The sequence below is a fragment of the Helianthus annuus genome, chromosome 1 (genome assembly GCF_002127325.2).
Source record: "Helianthus annuus cultivar XRQ/B chromosome 1, HanXRQr2.0-SUNRISE, whole genome shotgun sequence".
NCBI classification, from domain to species: Eukaryota; Viridiplantae; Streptophyta; class Magnoliopsida; order Asterales; family Asteraceae; genus Helianthus; species Helianthus annuus.
The window spans coordinates 130239342-130252918 of record NC_035433.2 but is presented as its reverse complement, the minus strand read 5'-3'; the positions used below and the strand labels follow the sequence as shown (position 1 = coordinate 130252918).

Below are 13577 nucleotides of genomic sequence, written 5' to 3'. Positions count from 1 at the left end.
TTCATTTTCTAAAGATGATCAACTTGATTGTTGTGAGATTTGTCCTTTGGCCAGACAACACAGACTTCCTTTCACTACTAGTAGTACTGAAACATCTCATCCTTTTGATCTTGTTCATGTGGAAGTGTGGGGTCCATACAATGCATCTACACATAATGGTTTTCGATACTTTTTGACCATTGTGGATGATTTTACTAGAGTTACTTGGACTCATCTTCTTTCTACTAAAAGTAATGCTTTTGATGTATTACAAAGTTTCATAAATATGATTGAAACACAGTTTCAAGCAAAGATAAAATGCTTGAGAACTGATAATGCCTTTGAGTTAGGATCCTCTGCTACCCATACTCAATACCTTCTTTCAAAATGCATTATACATCAAACTTCTTGTGTGGCCACTCCACAACAAAATGGAATCGTAGAAAGAAAGCATAAACACTTGTTAGAAACTGCTAGAGCTCTTCTTTTTCAATCCAAGTTACCAATTAAATTTTGGGGAGAATGTCTTTTAACTGCCACTCATCTTATAAATTTGTTTCCCACTGATATTCTTTATGATAAATCACCTCATGAGGTTTTGTTTGGTAAGGCCCCTTCTTACAATCATCTCAAAGCCTTTGGTTGCTTGTGTTATGCTTCAACATTAAAACAAGGCAGAGACAAGTTTCAACCTAGAGCCATTCCTTGTGTGTTTATTGGTTATCCAATGGGTAAGAAAGGATACAAACTATATGATTTAAAGAACAATAAAATTCTGGTTTCAAGAGATGTTATATTTTTTGAAACATTATTTCCATCCATTCCTAATTCCTCTTCTTCCGTTTTATTTCCCGCCATTGATGTCCCTTTTGATTTTCTTGAACCTATTCTCAATCCTTCTAACAGTTCTATTCCTTCGTCTAGTCCGGTTCCTCCTTCTTCTAGTTTAATTCATTCTTCAAATGTTCCTCAACCGTTAAGAAAATCATCTAGACACTCCAAACCCCCTTCTTATCTCGATGATTATCAATGTAATTCTGCAACATCCTGTCCTCACACTCTTACTGATATTTCTTTAGTAAATCATGTTCAATCTTCTCATATTTCAACCTCTAGCAAAACCTTGTTTCAGAATTTGAATATCATAATGGAGCCAAATTCTTATAAAGAGGTAGTTATTTCTCCTGAATGGCAGGCTGCTATGCAATTGGAACTTGATGCTCTACATGCTAATCATACTTGGCTTGTTACTTCTTTGCCTAAAGGAAAGAAGCCAATAAAATGCAAGTGGGTTTATAAAGTCAAATTCAAAGCTGATGGAACCGTTGAGAGATTTAAAGCAAGGCTGTTGTTAGAGGAGATACTCAAAAAGCAGGCATTGACTATACTGAAACTTTTTCTCCAGTAGTCAAGATGACAACCATTAGAAGTCTGATTGTTGTAGCTACTAAAAAGCATTGGCCTTTACATCAATTGGATGTAAATAGTGCTTTTCTTCACGGTGATCTTGATGAAGAAATCTATATGTGTCCTCCTGCTGGTATGATCTTGACCGATTCTTCTCAAGTTTTAAAGCTGCAAAAATCTCTTTATGGCCTTAAACAAGCATCCAGGCAATGGTATGGAAAGCTGTCTGATGCTTTGAAATCAAGAGGTTATGTTCGGTCTCCTGATGATCACTCCTTTTTCTCCAAATACATGGGTGATTCAATTGTACATATTGCAGTGTATGTTGATGATATTCTTCTAACAGGGAATGATTCCAAGGAAATGGATGCTTTAAATTTTTTTTTGGATAGTACTTTCAAAATCAAGACCTGGGTTATCTCAACTATTTTTTAGGAATTGAGGTTTTGAAAGTTCCAAATGGTACAATAATGACACAACGAAAGTTTGCCAAAGATCTTATACAAGAATTTAGTGAGTTCAATACTGATCTCAATAAATCTTGTCCTCTTCCTGCAAATTTACAGCTCAAATCTGATCTCGGTCTTTTATTTATGACCCCTTGAAATATAGGCGCCTTGTTGGAAAGTTAAACTACTTGACTCACACAAGACCGGATCTTTCTTTTGCTGTCCAGTTCCTTAGCCAGTTTATGCAAACTCCTCATTTTCCTCATTGGGAGGCTGCTTTGCATACTCTTAGTTATGTAAAAGGGTCATATGATCAAGGGCTATTCTTTAATGATTCTCAAGATTTTACTTTAGAAGCCTTTTGTGATTCGGATTGGGCATCTTGTCCTAATACAAGACGGTCTGTATCTGGTTATTTCATTTTACTTGGAGGGAGCCCCATTTCATGGAAGTCAAAGAAGCAGTCAACGGTTTCTTTAAGTTCTGCTGAGGCTGAGTATAGATCTATGCGAAGGGTTACAGGCTTACAGCTGAGCTTACTTTGTTAACTAGATTACTGAATGAATTTTCTGTGTCCTCCATTACACCAATTTCTTTAAAATGTGATAGTCAAGTTGCTATTCACATTGCTAAGAACCCAGTTTATCATGAACGGACGAAACATATTGATTTAGATTGCCATTTTGTCCGTGAAAAATTACAAGAAGGTCTTATCAGTTTATCTCATATTTCTACAAAGGAGCAGCCGGCTGATATGTTCACAAAAAGTCTTCCCAGTCATCATCATCATGCTCTTATTACCAAGTTGGGGTTGTCATACCCTCCAACTTGAGGGGGGGGGGGGGGGGTTGGTTATATTTGTAGATAGTTATTTAACGACGTTTTGTTAGTTAGTTAGTTTTGTTACTTTTCCGTTAGTTTGTTTTAGGGTTGTATATATTTTGTTTCCTGTATTCAATAAGATCATTAGAGAAATTTTCCCCTTCTTGTTCGTTCAAAACAACACGTTTAGGCTTGCGAGCCTAAACAAAATTAGTTTTTTATATATAATATAATAAAATAACAATACTGATGCTAACATTGGTGAACCGAGTTTTGTCTCATTAAGCGATGTTGGAGTGAGCTCGAGCCGAGCTTTTAGCTCATTTGAGGTTGTTCTCAAAGTAACTTGAAGAGCTAGAACTCAAATAAGTAGGCTCAAACTGAGACAAACTCGAGCTTCATAAAAGTATGACAGGCCGAGCTCGAGCCTGGTTGGGCTCGGCCCGGCTCGTTTACACCGCTAATATTAAACCCATGAGTTTGACTTTGACTTTGTGCCTCCACAGCCGCCACCCACCGGTTCAATAAATTCGGCGGCTCAAGTAGCTTCAGGTCAAAGTGCGGCGGTATACGGTGGACCGGGTCTGTTTTCGTGCTTTGGGAGTGTTTGTGGAATGGGGCTCCATTGTGTTGGTGATAAAATGACACATATGGACCATGAAGATGGGTTAGGCCCACGAGGTGAGCCTGCTGCTGGCCCGTCATTTAAAGATTGGGCCATGTATAGTTTTGTTTGTATTTTAAGTTTTTTATTTCGTTTTTTTTACTCGTGCACATAGTTTTGTTTGTATTTTCAACTTTTTTATTTTGTTTTTTCAGCTGGTCCTAGTCGAGAATATTCTATAGAGGTGCATAAAACCGGGTTTTTTTAATGCCCGGGTTTGGGTATATACCCAGGTACAGGTATAACCGGGTATTGTTTTTCTGGGTATTTTCAATACCCGGGTCGGGTTCAGGTTCGGGTATTAGCCAGGAAAACCATACCTGGTATACTCAGGTTCGGGTTTTCTATACCAGAGTATTAAAATACCCTATTTTCAGGTTCGTGTATGAAAAAAAACCCAGACTGGGTATAAAAAACACGAAATCACTGGTGGTCTTTTTCTGTTTCATTATTTCTTTGTAGTTTTTTTGCTCCCAACATCTTTTTTGGTTTATGAATATGAACTTTAATAATATAAAATTTTAATTTAACAAGATTACATGTTACTAGGAACTAGAATAGTCAAAGTGCATACATTCCTGAAACCTAGTATCGGGTATTCATAAAACCCGGTGCGGGTATTCCTAAAACCCGGGTATACAAAAAACCCAGGTATAAAGCGGGTATAAAAAAAACCCGGGTTCAAGTTCAGGTACTCGGCTGAAATACCATACCTCGGGTTTGGGTTTAAAATACCCGGCTTTTTAGTGCTCGGATCCGGGTTTTTTTCGGGTTCTGGTTTTTTATGCACCACTATATTTCCCTATGTTAGTCTGAGTTATATGTAAATCCCTCTTTGTCTCATCTTCAAAATCAATTCATTTTACATGACTTCCTTCACTGGGTTTTCTAACTGACTTGTGATTTCTATTGCGTTCACAGGTTGCTCGTTATCATCTTCAACAAAACTCACTCATAATTTAGCTCTCGCTGATTTGGTTCAAGCTATGTTTGCCCGTATAAACTTTTAAGCTGGGTCAAGATGAACGTACTCGTAACTTAGCTCGAGCTGATTTGGATCAAGCTATGTTGCTCGTATATACTTTTGAGTTGGGTCAAGCTAAATGTAGCACTCAAATAGATTTTCATCCTTGTTGATAGTTTCGTACTTTTTCTTACGTTTGTATAACTTCATATTGTTGTTAGCTTGTTAATTGGGAACCATAATTAAAAAAAAAAAAAAAAAAGAAACTAGTCAGTTTACGAGTTGGATCGAGTTAAGTACGAGTGAGAATAGTATTAAGCTTGGATGGAGTTCAATCCTACTCATAAGGGTGAAGGGGGTGCACACCTAATAGGTGAGTGCACTCTCTTACGCCAAACCAATCCCCGTGTGCCACATCAACTCCCCTCTTAAACTCCCCTAACACCCCCATTTGATGGCGCCACTCCCCTATTAGGTGAATTGGGTTTTTTTTTTTTAAAAAAAAAAAAAAAAAAAAAAAGGAAAGCATTGATTGGTTGAAACAAAGCTGGCCCCACCACCTTTCCCCTCTCTCCGTCGGTAACCTCACACCCATCTTCACCCCCGATTCGGGACCCCGCGGGGATGGCGGCGGTGTTCCCGATCGGGGAAATGGTTCACCGCTTCCCTCCCCGATTGCGCCCCGTATACCCTAAGGACACACAACACACACCATACATGTTTTATCTACAAGTAAAGTGAAGAGGTATGGTCCCAAATCAGTGCACACATGTCACAGGGACCACACCACTTTTTCAACATGGCGTCCACATCATCCAGGTGCTTCCAGAAGCTTCTGGAATCTTCTGGAAGGAATCACATGGCAGCAAAGAAGATGCTCCTGGCGACAAAAAGGACAATACGTGGCACCAATGGATGGACAACAGCCACGAAACCAAGATCTGTGGAGGACAGGCTGACAGCCAGTACCAGCAGGTGCCCAGCTGGAACGAGTAAGCGCGCGCCACGTCACCCACGAGACTGGCAATGGCAGAGGGGACAGAAATGATATTCCCCTTGGTCGGACAGCTGGCGAGCACTGGCTAGTTGGCAGGCCTCCTCCTCATCCTCCTTCATTCTCCGGCTATAAATAGAGGACTCCACCTTCAGGTTTAAGGATCGGTTTTCTCACTTTTCAGGTTTAATGATATTCCTCAGAACAGTACTTATTCTCACGCTGGAGGGTGGTCACAAAGGAGAACCCACCCCCCCCCCATTCCCCTCCTTGTAGCGAGTCACTGGTGTTCTGTTTTGCGGGAGATTCAGCTAACGACGAGTGAAGGAAGAGATTGAACATTTACTTCACGAGACGACGAACTGGGATAACCTAGTATTAAAAAGTGTTTCATAAAGTGAGTTTTATGGGTTAGTATAAGAAATCGACACAATATCAATATCAAATAATAAACAATATTGAAAATATATAATATTTATTTGCTAGGTAGTTTCTTCGATACAAAAGTTATTTACCGTACAACAATCAACATAACAAGGTGATTACGTGTGCCCCACGCCAACTATTTCCTTATGATAACAATGAACTATATGCACCCCATACCTTTGGTGACACCTATCATTCTCAAAATAATATTAGCTTTCAAGAATATAGTGCATGCTAACATTTTGATTAGTGACCCATACATGTCTTGGGCCAATTTCATCATAACTGTAGGGTATAATCTTAATTTGTAACCCTCCAATCACCCTACAAAATACATTGTTAAACATTTACATCTTCCGATATTCTAAATATAGAACGATGATTATTATTCCTTAGAATAAGTTTCTGATGCTTTAGAAGAATCTATCCCGATAATGACTGATGGGGCTCAATGCCTAAAAAAGGGTTAGAACTCAGAAGGCGACACTGGAAAGAGGGAAGGAATGACTTCAAATGACGATATCATCGTTAAGACTTGAAGCATACATCTCGAAAGCATGCTAGTTAGGATAGATACGAGCGTCACGTCCATTACCTATTAGCAAGTAATGATTTACATACTATCAAAAAAATGTCTGCTCACATCTTATACCAAAAAATCAAAGCATCAACCCCTAAATATGCCTTATCAAACCTTCCTTACTCTTGAAATTTATCTCTCCAATATCTAATGATCAAAGTCTCATAGCATCAAATTTAACCCAATAGTCTTTTTCTTGGTTAGGTTACACTCACCAAAAAATGATAAGTGTAAGAGGAGTTTCACTTTTTCTCAACATGGATATTTTGTGGGTATCATCATAAATGACATATAACACAGTTTTGTTTATGTAGTCTTCAAAAAAATTTAATACCTTTTATAAATTTATAAAAAATACCATTCTATTTGCAAAATTAACTAGAAGTATATATTTCACCATTATTGTATCACTGTATTATATACATGTGTATTACACGGACGGACTGAATAAAGAAAAATATTAAACAGTTAGTACTTAGTAATAAAGATTTAGGAATTATAAAATAAAGTCAAATAATAAAAAAGTAATATATTGGAAGTCAAAAATCTATCTATACTATATAATAAAAGAAACCTGATTTGGGACACATATCATTCAATGAGGGCATCAATAATTTATAGATAAATTTTAAATTTTAAATTAAAAAGAAGAGTAAATTAGAGTTAATTACATAGTTAGTCCTCGTGGTTTGCACAAAGTAACATACTTAGGTATTAATAGTTTAAAATCACATTCTAGGGTATTAACTTTTCATTTTTTAACGTTTGGAGGTATTAACGTTATTTGTAGGCTTAAAATCACATTCTATTAGTATCTAAATATGTTATTTTGTGCAAACCATAGGGACTAACTATGTTAATACCCAAGAACTTAATACCCCCAAACGTTGCAAAATGAAAAGTTAATACCCTAGAAGGTAATTTTAAACTATTAGTACCTAAGTATATTATTTTGTGCAAACCACAGGGACTAACTATGTAATTAACTCAAATAAATATTATATTTGAATTTTATTTTGATTGTAAATCTAAAGTCTAAAATGTGTTTTAAATCTAATCTATAATTTATGGATTTAATTTTGATTTGAAATTTGAAAAATTACATAATTATCTCCATACTAATTAGCTTATTATAGATGTGGAGAAAGTTACAAATACACGGAACATGATCTTGATTAAATATCGTTTCTGAAACAATACCAAATTTTTAAATTAAAGTTCATATCAAGTATTTGTTAGTATTTTTTTAATGTAAGTTTTTTTTAACTGCTGAAAATTCAAAGATATTTCCAGGGCAAATTAGATAAGTATGCACAATATATTAATTAAATAGAATATAATCGATAAATAGAGCTTAGTAAATATGATCACACTAAGCGTATATTTTTATGTGTACTAATGGAACAATTAAACTAAGCGGATAAATATTAATTCAAAACTTAAATATATGTGCCATCTATTGAAGGTATCCTCAAACCGATATTTATCTTATATTAACTAAATAAAAAATAAATTATATTAAATCTTATCATACTTTAATAAAATATTATCCTCAAATCTAAATTATTAATTTAATATATTTTTAAAACAAATACTTCTCTCTCCTACTTATCTTATATTAAATATACATATAAATAATAAACTAATATTAAATGTTATCCTAATTTATTAAAAATATAACGTTTTTTATTATTTGGTATACAAAATTATATTTATTCAACTCGTGTAAAATGCGGGGTTTTGAAAAATATAACTTCTTTTATTATCTATACTATATAAAGTTACATTTCTATAACCCGTGTAATACACGAAGTTTTTAAAGATATAACTTTTTTATCATTTGCTATGTAAAATTAGATTTATTTAACACGTGTAATACACAGGGTTTTTAAGAATATAATTCTTTTATTATTTGTTTGATTCTTCAACCCAACTATACACGAGTTTTTTAAAGATACGACGTTTTTAGTATTTAATATACAAAATTACATTTATTTAATATGTGTAATACACATGGTTTTTAAAGATATAACTCTTTTTCAGATCTATTCAACACGTGTAACATACGGGGTTTTTAAGGATGTAATTTTTTATTATTTTGTAGATTTATTCAACCCGATTATACACGGGGTTTTTTTAAATATACGACGTTTTTAGCATCTAGTATACAAAATTACATTTATTTAATCTGTGTGATACACATGGTTTTTAAAGATATAACTTTTTTTTATTATTTGATATATAAAATTACATTTATTTAACCCGTACAATATACAGGGTTTATAAAAATATAACTTTTTATTATTTAATATATAAATTACATTTATTCAACCCGTGTAATACACGAGATTCTAACCTAGTATCTCATATAAGTTAATAACCAATAAATTAATATATTATATGTTTTATTACCTGTTAAAGCAACAAGAGTATGGCAGTGAAAGGTTTAGGATCAACTTCAAAAGACAGCTCCTTGGCTGTGATCTGCAATCAAAGAACACCGTTAGTCTTAACGCGAGAGATGGTCTCCCGCGTTTGGACTCCAACGTGAGAATCAGTCGATATATCTTTGAGAGTCTAAGCGAAATGGTAAAGGATAATAAGTGAGTAGAATGAGAGAATTTACTTGGAGCTAGACAAGACTCTCCTTTTATAGACAGAGTGTTCTGCCCAAGGAAGCCTGTGCCAGCTCATATCTTCCTGACTTGGTAAAGCTTATTCTTATTTGATGCTGCTTGCAGATTAGCCTTGCCTCTTTGGGTAATGTTCAGGTTTGTGTGTCTCGAGGTCACCTTTATGTGCTTTTGGGCAAAGTCCTGTCACTTTTGATCCGTTGAGTTCAAGTTCAAACGTGTACGGTAACTTTAGCTTCTGGTCGTCAGCTATTGATGTATCAACTTCCTGCCGGGAGCTTCTGGCTTTCGGCTTCTCGTTTGTAGTTTATGTCTTTTCTCTTTGTTACTTGTTGCGATTGTTATTGGTCTTAGCTTTGTTGAGTTGGGTTTCCGGGTCACGTCCTTGCTTTTTTTAGTTGAGTTTTGTTTAAATTTCTAATTTTTAATACGAAGGGGTGAAGTAAGAAGCGAAAAGAATAATGTTAGAATCACATAATTGATATACATGACACAGTTACTTACTTATTTATTAGGTATAAATATCTAAAACCATTTACAATTAGGGGTGCTAAACGGGTCGTGTTCGCAGGTTGGCGGGTTCAACCCGACCCGAACCCGAAAATTTTACACAAACCCGAACCCGACCCGAACCCGAAAATCGTATCATACATAAGAACCCGAACACGACCCGAAGTTTCGTGGGTTGACCCGAACACGACCCGTTCAACCCGAATTTTTTTATTTTTTTCTGAAATTAATATATTGAAATTAAAATTTACTTAAAAAACACAAATGTATAATATCATATTTAAATTATAAAATCTATGTTAATTTCTATTTTTAAGTTATAATCATTGCATAAAATACACATCCCATTTAATTTATGACATAAAATATATTGTAAAAAATATAATATAGTATAAATGTGTTAAATGGGTCAACCCGCCAACCCGACCAGGTTGACCCGAACCCGACCCGTTAGCCTAAACGAGTTCGCGGGTTCAACCTGAAACTGACCCAAACCCGTTTAGACTAAACCTAAACCCGCAAATTTCGTGTTAGGTTCGTGTCGGGTTTTCGGGTCGTGTCAGAAATTCACGCCCCTATTTACAATAAACGCAATTTATTCTATAATGTATCATCTTTAACTTCCCCTCAACAAATATCCTCATTTCTTTTTCTGAAAAATTATACAACAAATAAAATTATAAATAACAAACTCGCGTTTTATAAATTTATAGACTAATTTTGTCATTCACAAATCACCTTCATTTATAAAATCTAAAGTTTTTTTTTTTAATTTAATCTTAAATTATCAAATTGTAAAAATTTTAGTTACATTTTCCATTAATAAATTTATGTAAATAGGTTGGTGGAGCATACAAACGAGGTTATCGATTGAGACAGCTGTTATTAAATGAGTAGGAGTCTACTTTCCCAGGCATTGTTTTATGGCGAATGTATTGTGAACGCTGGACAAAAGATAATAAATTATAACTGCTTTCCTTTGATTTTTCTTAAATTATAATATTATTGAAAAAATATACACACATTATCCGTCTAAGTGATAATTAAAAAACATAATTTAATAATATTAAAAAAATATTCTTAGAAAGTTAATATAAGTGATAATTAAAAAAACATAATTTAATAATATTAAAAAAATATTCTTAGAAAGTTAATATAAATAGAAACAAGGTTAATATAAATAAAAATATAACTCAAATTATTATGTATTGGTTTATTTATGTCGTTAAATAGCTAAAAATTATGCATCCTGAATCTTTTTTTTTTTATTTTTTTTCTTTTCAGATTGTTTTGTAAGGCCAATACCCTTGAAAATTTTATTGAACCCCTCGTTTGCACCCTAGAAAATAATTTATGGATCCATCACTGATTTTATACACATAGTTAGTCATGTGTTATTATTAGGCTGGAAGGTATGGTTTGGCTCATCCCCACGGGGATGAGCCTCCACGTAGGCGCCACGTAGGCGGCTAGCATGGGATGAGCCAAAATGAAGATGGAGGGGGATGGAGGATGGGGCCCCACCACATATTTTTTATTGTTTAATTTAATAACCAAGTTAATAAACTTTATAAAATTTAAAAAACACAACATAAAAAAACATAAATAATTTCATTTCATAACATAAAAAAAAATTACATTCCCTAAAAAAAAGAAACCGAAAATAAAAAAATAAAAAAAATTACATTTCCTAAAAAAAAAAAAGAAACCGAATATAAAAAATAAACAATAAAATCTACGACGTCCATTTTTTTTTCACCTCTTCTTTCATCCTCCGATAAACCTCGCGTTCATCCTCCGGAACCGAGTCGAGATCCAATCGCATAATCCTAAAATCTTCCGCTCGAGCATAGTCGGACGACACGTTTTTCTTGTGAGAATACTTTTCGGCCGCGAACTGTTTGAACGAACGGAATTCGCTTATCAAGTCGTCCATTTTTGACGATGCCTTTTCGCCCCTACCTCCACTCGAGCCGCCACCTCCACTCGAGCCGCCACCTCCACTCGAGCCGGCCACTTTTCGCTTTGCGGCCGCTTCTTTTTTTGCTTTGTCCCTCCCGGGGGGACGTTCCGACTCGTGAACGGGCAAGACATCCTCGTCATCTTCCGGGTCGTCGTTTATGTCGATTTGACATCGAGCGGTGGAGCCTCCCGCACTATAACTTCCGGACTCGGAAGTTTTAGTGCGTTTGGCCGTTGCGACCTCATTTGGAATCGGCTTCCATTTTTGTTCTTTACTTACAACTTTCCATGCTCGGAAGTGCGGGAAAGGCGTTGAATTTTCAGAGTCCCACTTGGCGATAGCAAGGTTAAGAATGTCCGCCTCGTTACTCCCGCTTGGAGGATTAAGGTAAATTTGGTTATAAATTTGATTAAAGGCGTTGACGACCTTGATCATTTTTCGCCATTTGGCCGAGACGGATTCGATATCACGAGCCGGACCATGCTCCATAATCGCGTTAAACCTCGCCGTTGTCTTCCTCCAAAAACTAGTACCCGATTGGTTGTTTCCTAAATTTTAAAAAATAGTACATTAGTAAAAAAAAAGAAACCGAAAATAAAAATAAAAAAATATAAACCGAAAATAAAAATAAAAAAATAGAAACCGAAAATAAAAATAAAAAAAATTATACCGACTATCGGGCAAGTAGAAGCCTTAACATACGCCATAGCTAGCGCCTCCTCTTCTACTTTCGTCCAAGGTCTCCCACTTCGTTTCAGTTTTTCCGCGGTTTCGGGTTCAACAACCTTCTTTCCCTTCCCCTTGTTTTTTTTACGCGTGAGCTCTTGCGGTGGTGATTCGGGGACGACTTCTTCATCATCATCTTCAAGTTGAACCGGGGGTTGCGATTGCGATTGGAGTTGTTCAAACGTGTTGCGTTGCATGAATTGTTGGAGCGCTTGATATTGTTGAAGTTGTTGAAGTTGAGACATTTGTGAGAAGGCGTTGGGTGTTTGTTGAACTTGTTGGAAACCCGAAAACGGAAATTGCGAAGTCCCCCACGAAGGATCCATAGTCGGAGTGTAAGCGGGACTCGAAAAAAAATTAGGTTGGTTCGGATTGGGATTATTCGGGTTGGGGTTTGAAGGGGTATGGTCCCAAAACGACCATTACCCGCATCAAACAAACCCCTACCAGTAAGCAAACCGCACCCACGCGGTCACATCCTTCGAACCCATTCGGTCCGAAGATGAATAGCTTGACCTAAGTACAAAAGAAGATGAACATATCGATGCGGCTGGCACCGCATCATATGGCCATTTTCGTCACGACAAGGGAAGCGAGCAAATAGTCTCCACATGCGATGACGCGGCCAACACCGCATCTCGCGTATTTCTTGATCACAAGTAGGAGACGCGGTAACTTCAGACGTTACCGCATGCAGCGATGCGGCTCGCACCGCATCCTGCATATCCAACAAGTGGACTGACACGCCATGCAAGTGGCTGACACCACGAGGCAAGTGGCGCCGGCGACAGTCCCCTGTCAGAGCTATTAAAGCAATGGGCTGACGTGGCGTAACCCCCACGGCCGGCGAGACTGACACACCTGCAACGGTGCAGCTCGTCGTCAGCCCATCCATCAATCTCCTCCTTCACTCCTCGGCTATAAATACCGACCCCAAACCAGGTTTGAGGTATCTCTTCACAACTCTCTCACTACTACTACTATCTTACTTTGCTTCCCAAGGGCAAACTACTGATTCTCACGCCGGAGAGTGGTAACAAGGAGCACCCCCCACCCCATCCTCCTTGTTACGAGTCACGGCTTGTTTCCTTGTGCAGGAGATCATCCACCGGCGACCCAGCCAGCGATCTCCGAGAGGAAGGGATTAACCCTTCTTGACGAGACCAGTGTGTTAACCCTGCCCGGTTAACCATTGTTTCATCATTGGCGCCCACCGCTACTCTTAGCACTTTTTAATCCATCCCTCTCCCTCTCAAGATCATGACTGATAACCAAAACACCAATGCGGATAATCCAAATCCCCCGGTCCCAACAGGGGTCCACCCTTCGACCCCCCAACCCGGACACATTGGCACGTCCACCCAAAGGATCCCATCCTTTGCATTCGGACACGATTTATCACAGGCCCCAACTGTGCTCCCACCAGGCGTGGACTTACACTCCTGGTACCAACAGCAGAC

General features: G+C 36.9%; 1 protein-coding gene across 1 annotated transcript; it reads right to left on the bottom strand.

Moving 5' to 3' along the window:
- Positions 1-11163: 11163 nt before the first annotated feature.
- LOC118491425 (glutathione S-transferase T3-like) lies at positions 11164-12508 on the bottom strand. The gene is made up of 2 exons (XM_035989206.1): positions 12062-12508; positions 11164-11939 (listed from the first exon to the last, which is right to left on the bottom strand). The coding sequence occupies exons 1-2, from the start codon at positions 12441-12443 to the stop codon at positions 11164-11166; spliced, it is 1158 nt and encodes a 385-aa protein (XP_035845099.1). The 5' UTR covers positions 12444-12508.
- Between the last annotated feature and the right edge of the window lie 1069 nt (positions 12509-13577).

Bases quoted from the DNA above. Each gene is read 5' to 3' on its own strand.
- LOC118491425 (XM_035989206.1), bottom strand. From the start codon at position 12,443: ATGGATCCTTCGTGGGGGACTTCGCAATTTCCGTTTTCGGGTTTCCAA. The intron at 11,940-12,061 runs GTATAATTTTTT...TTTAAAATTTAG, and splicing joins TTCTACTTGCCCGATAGTCG to GAAACAACCAATCGGGTACT.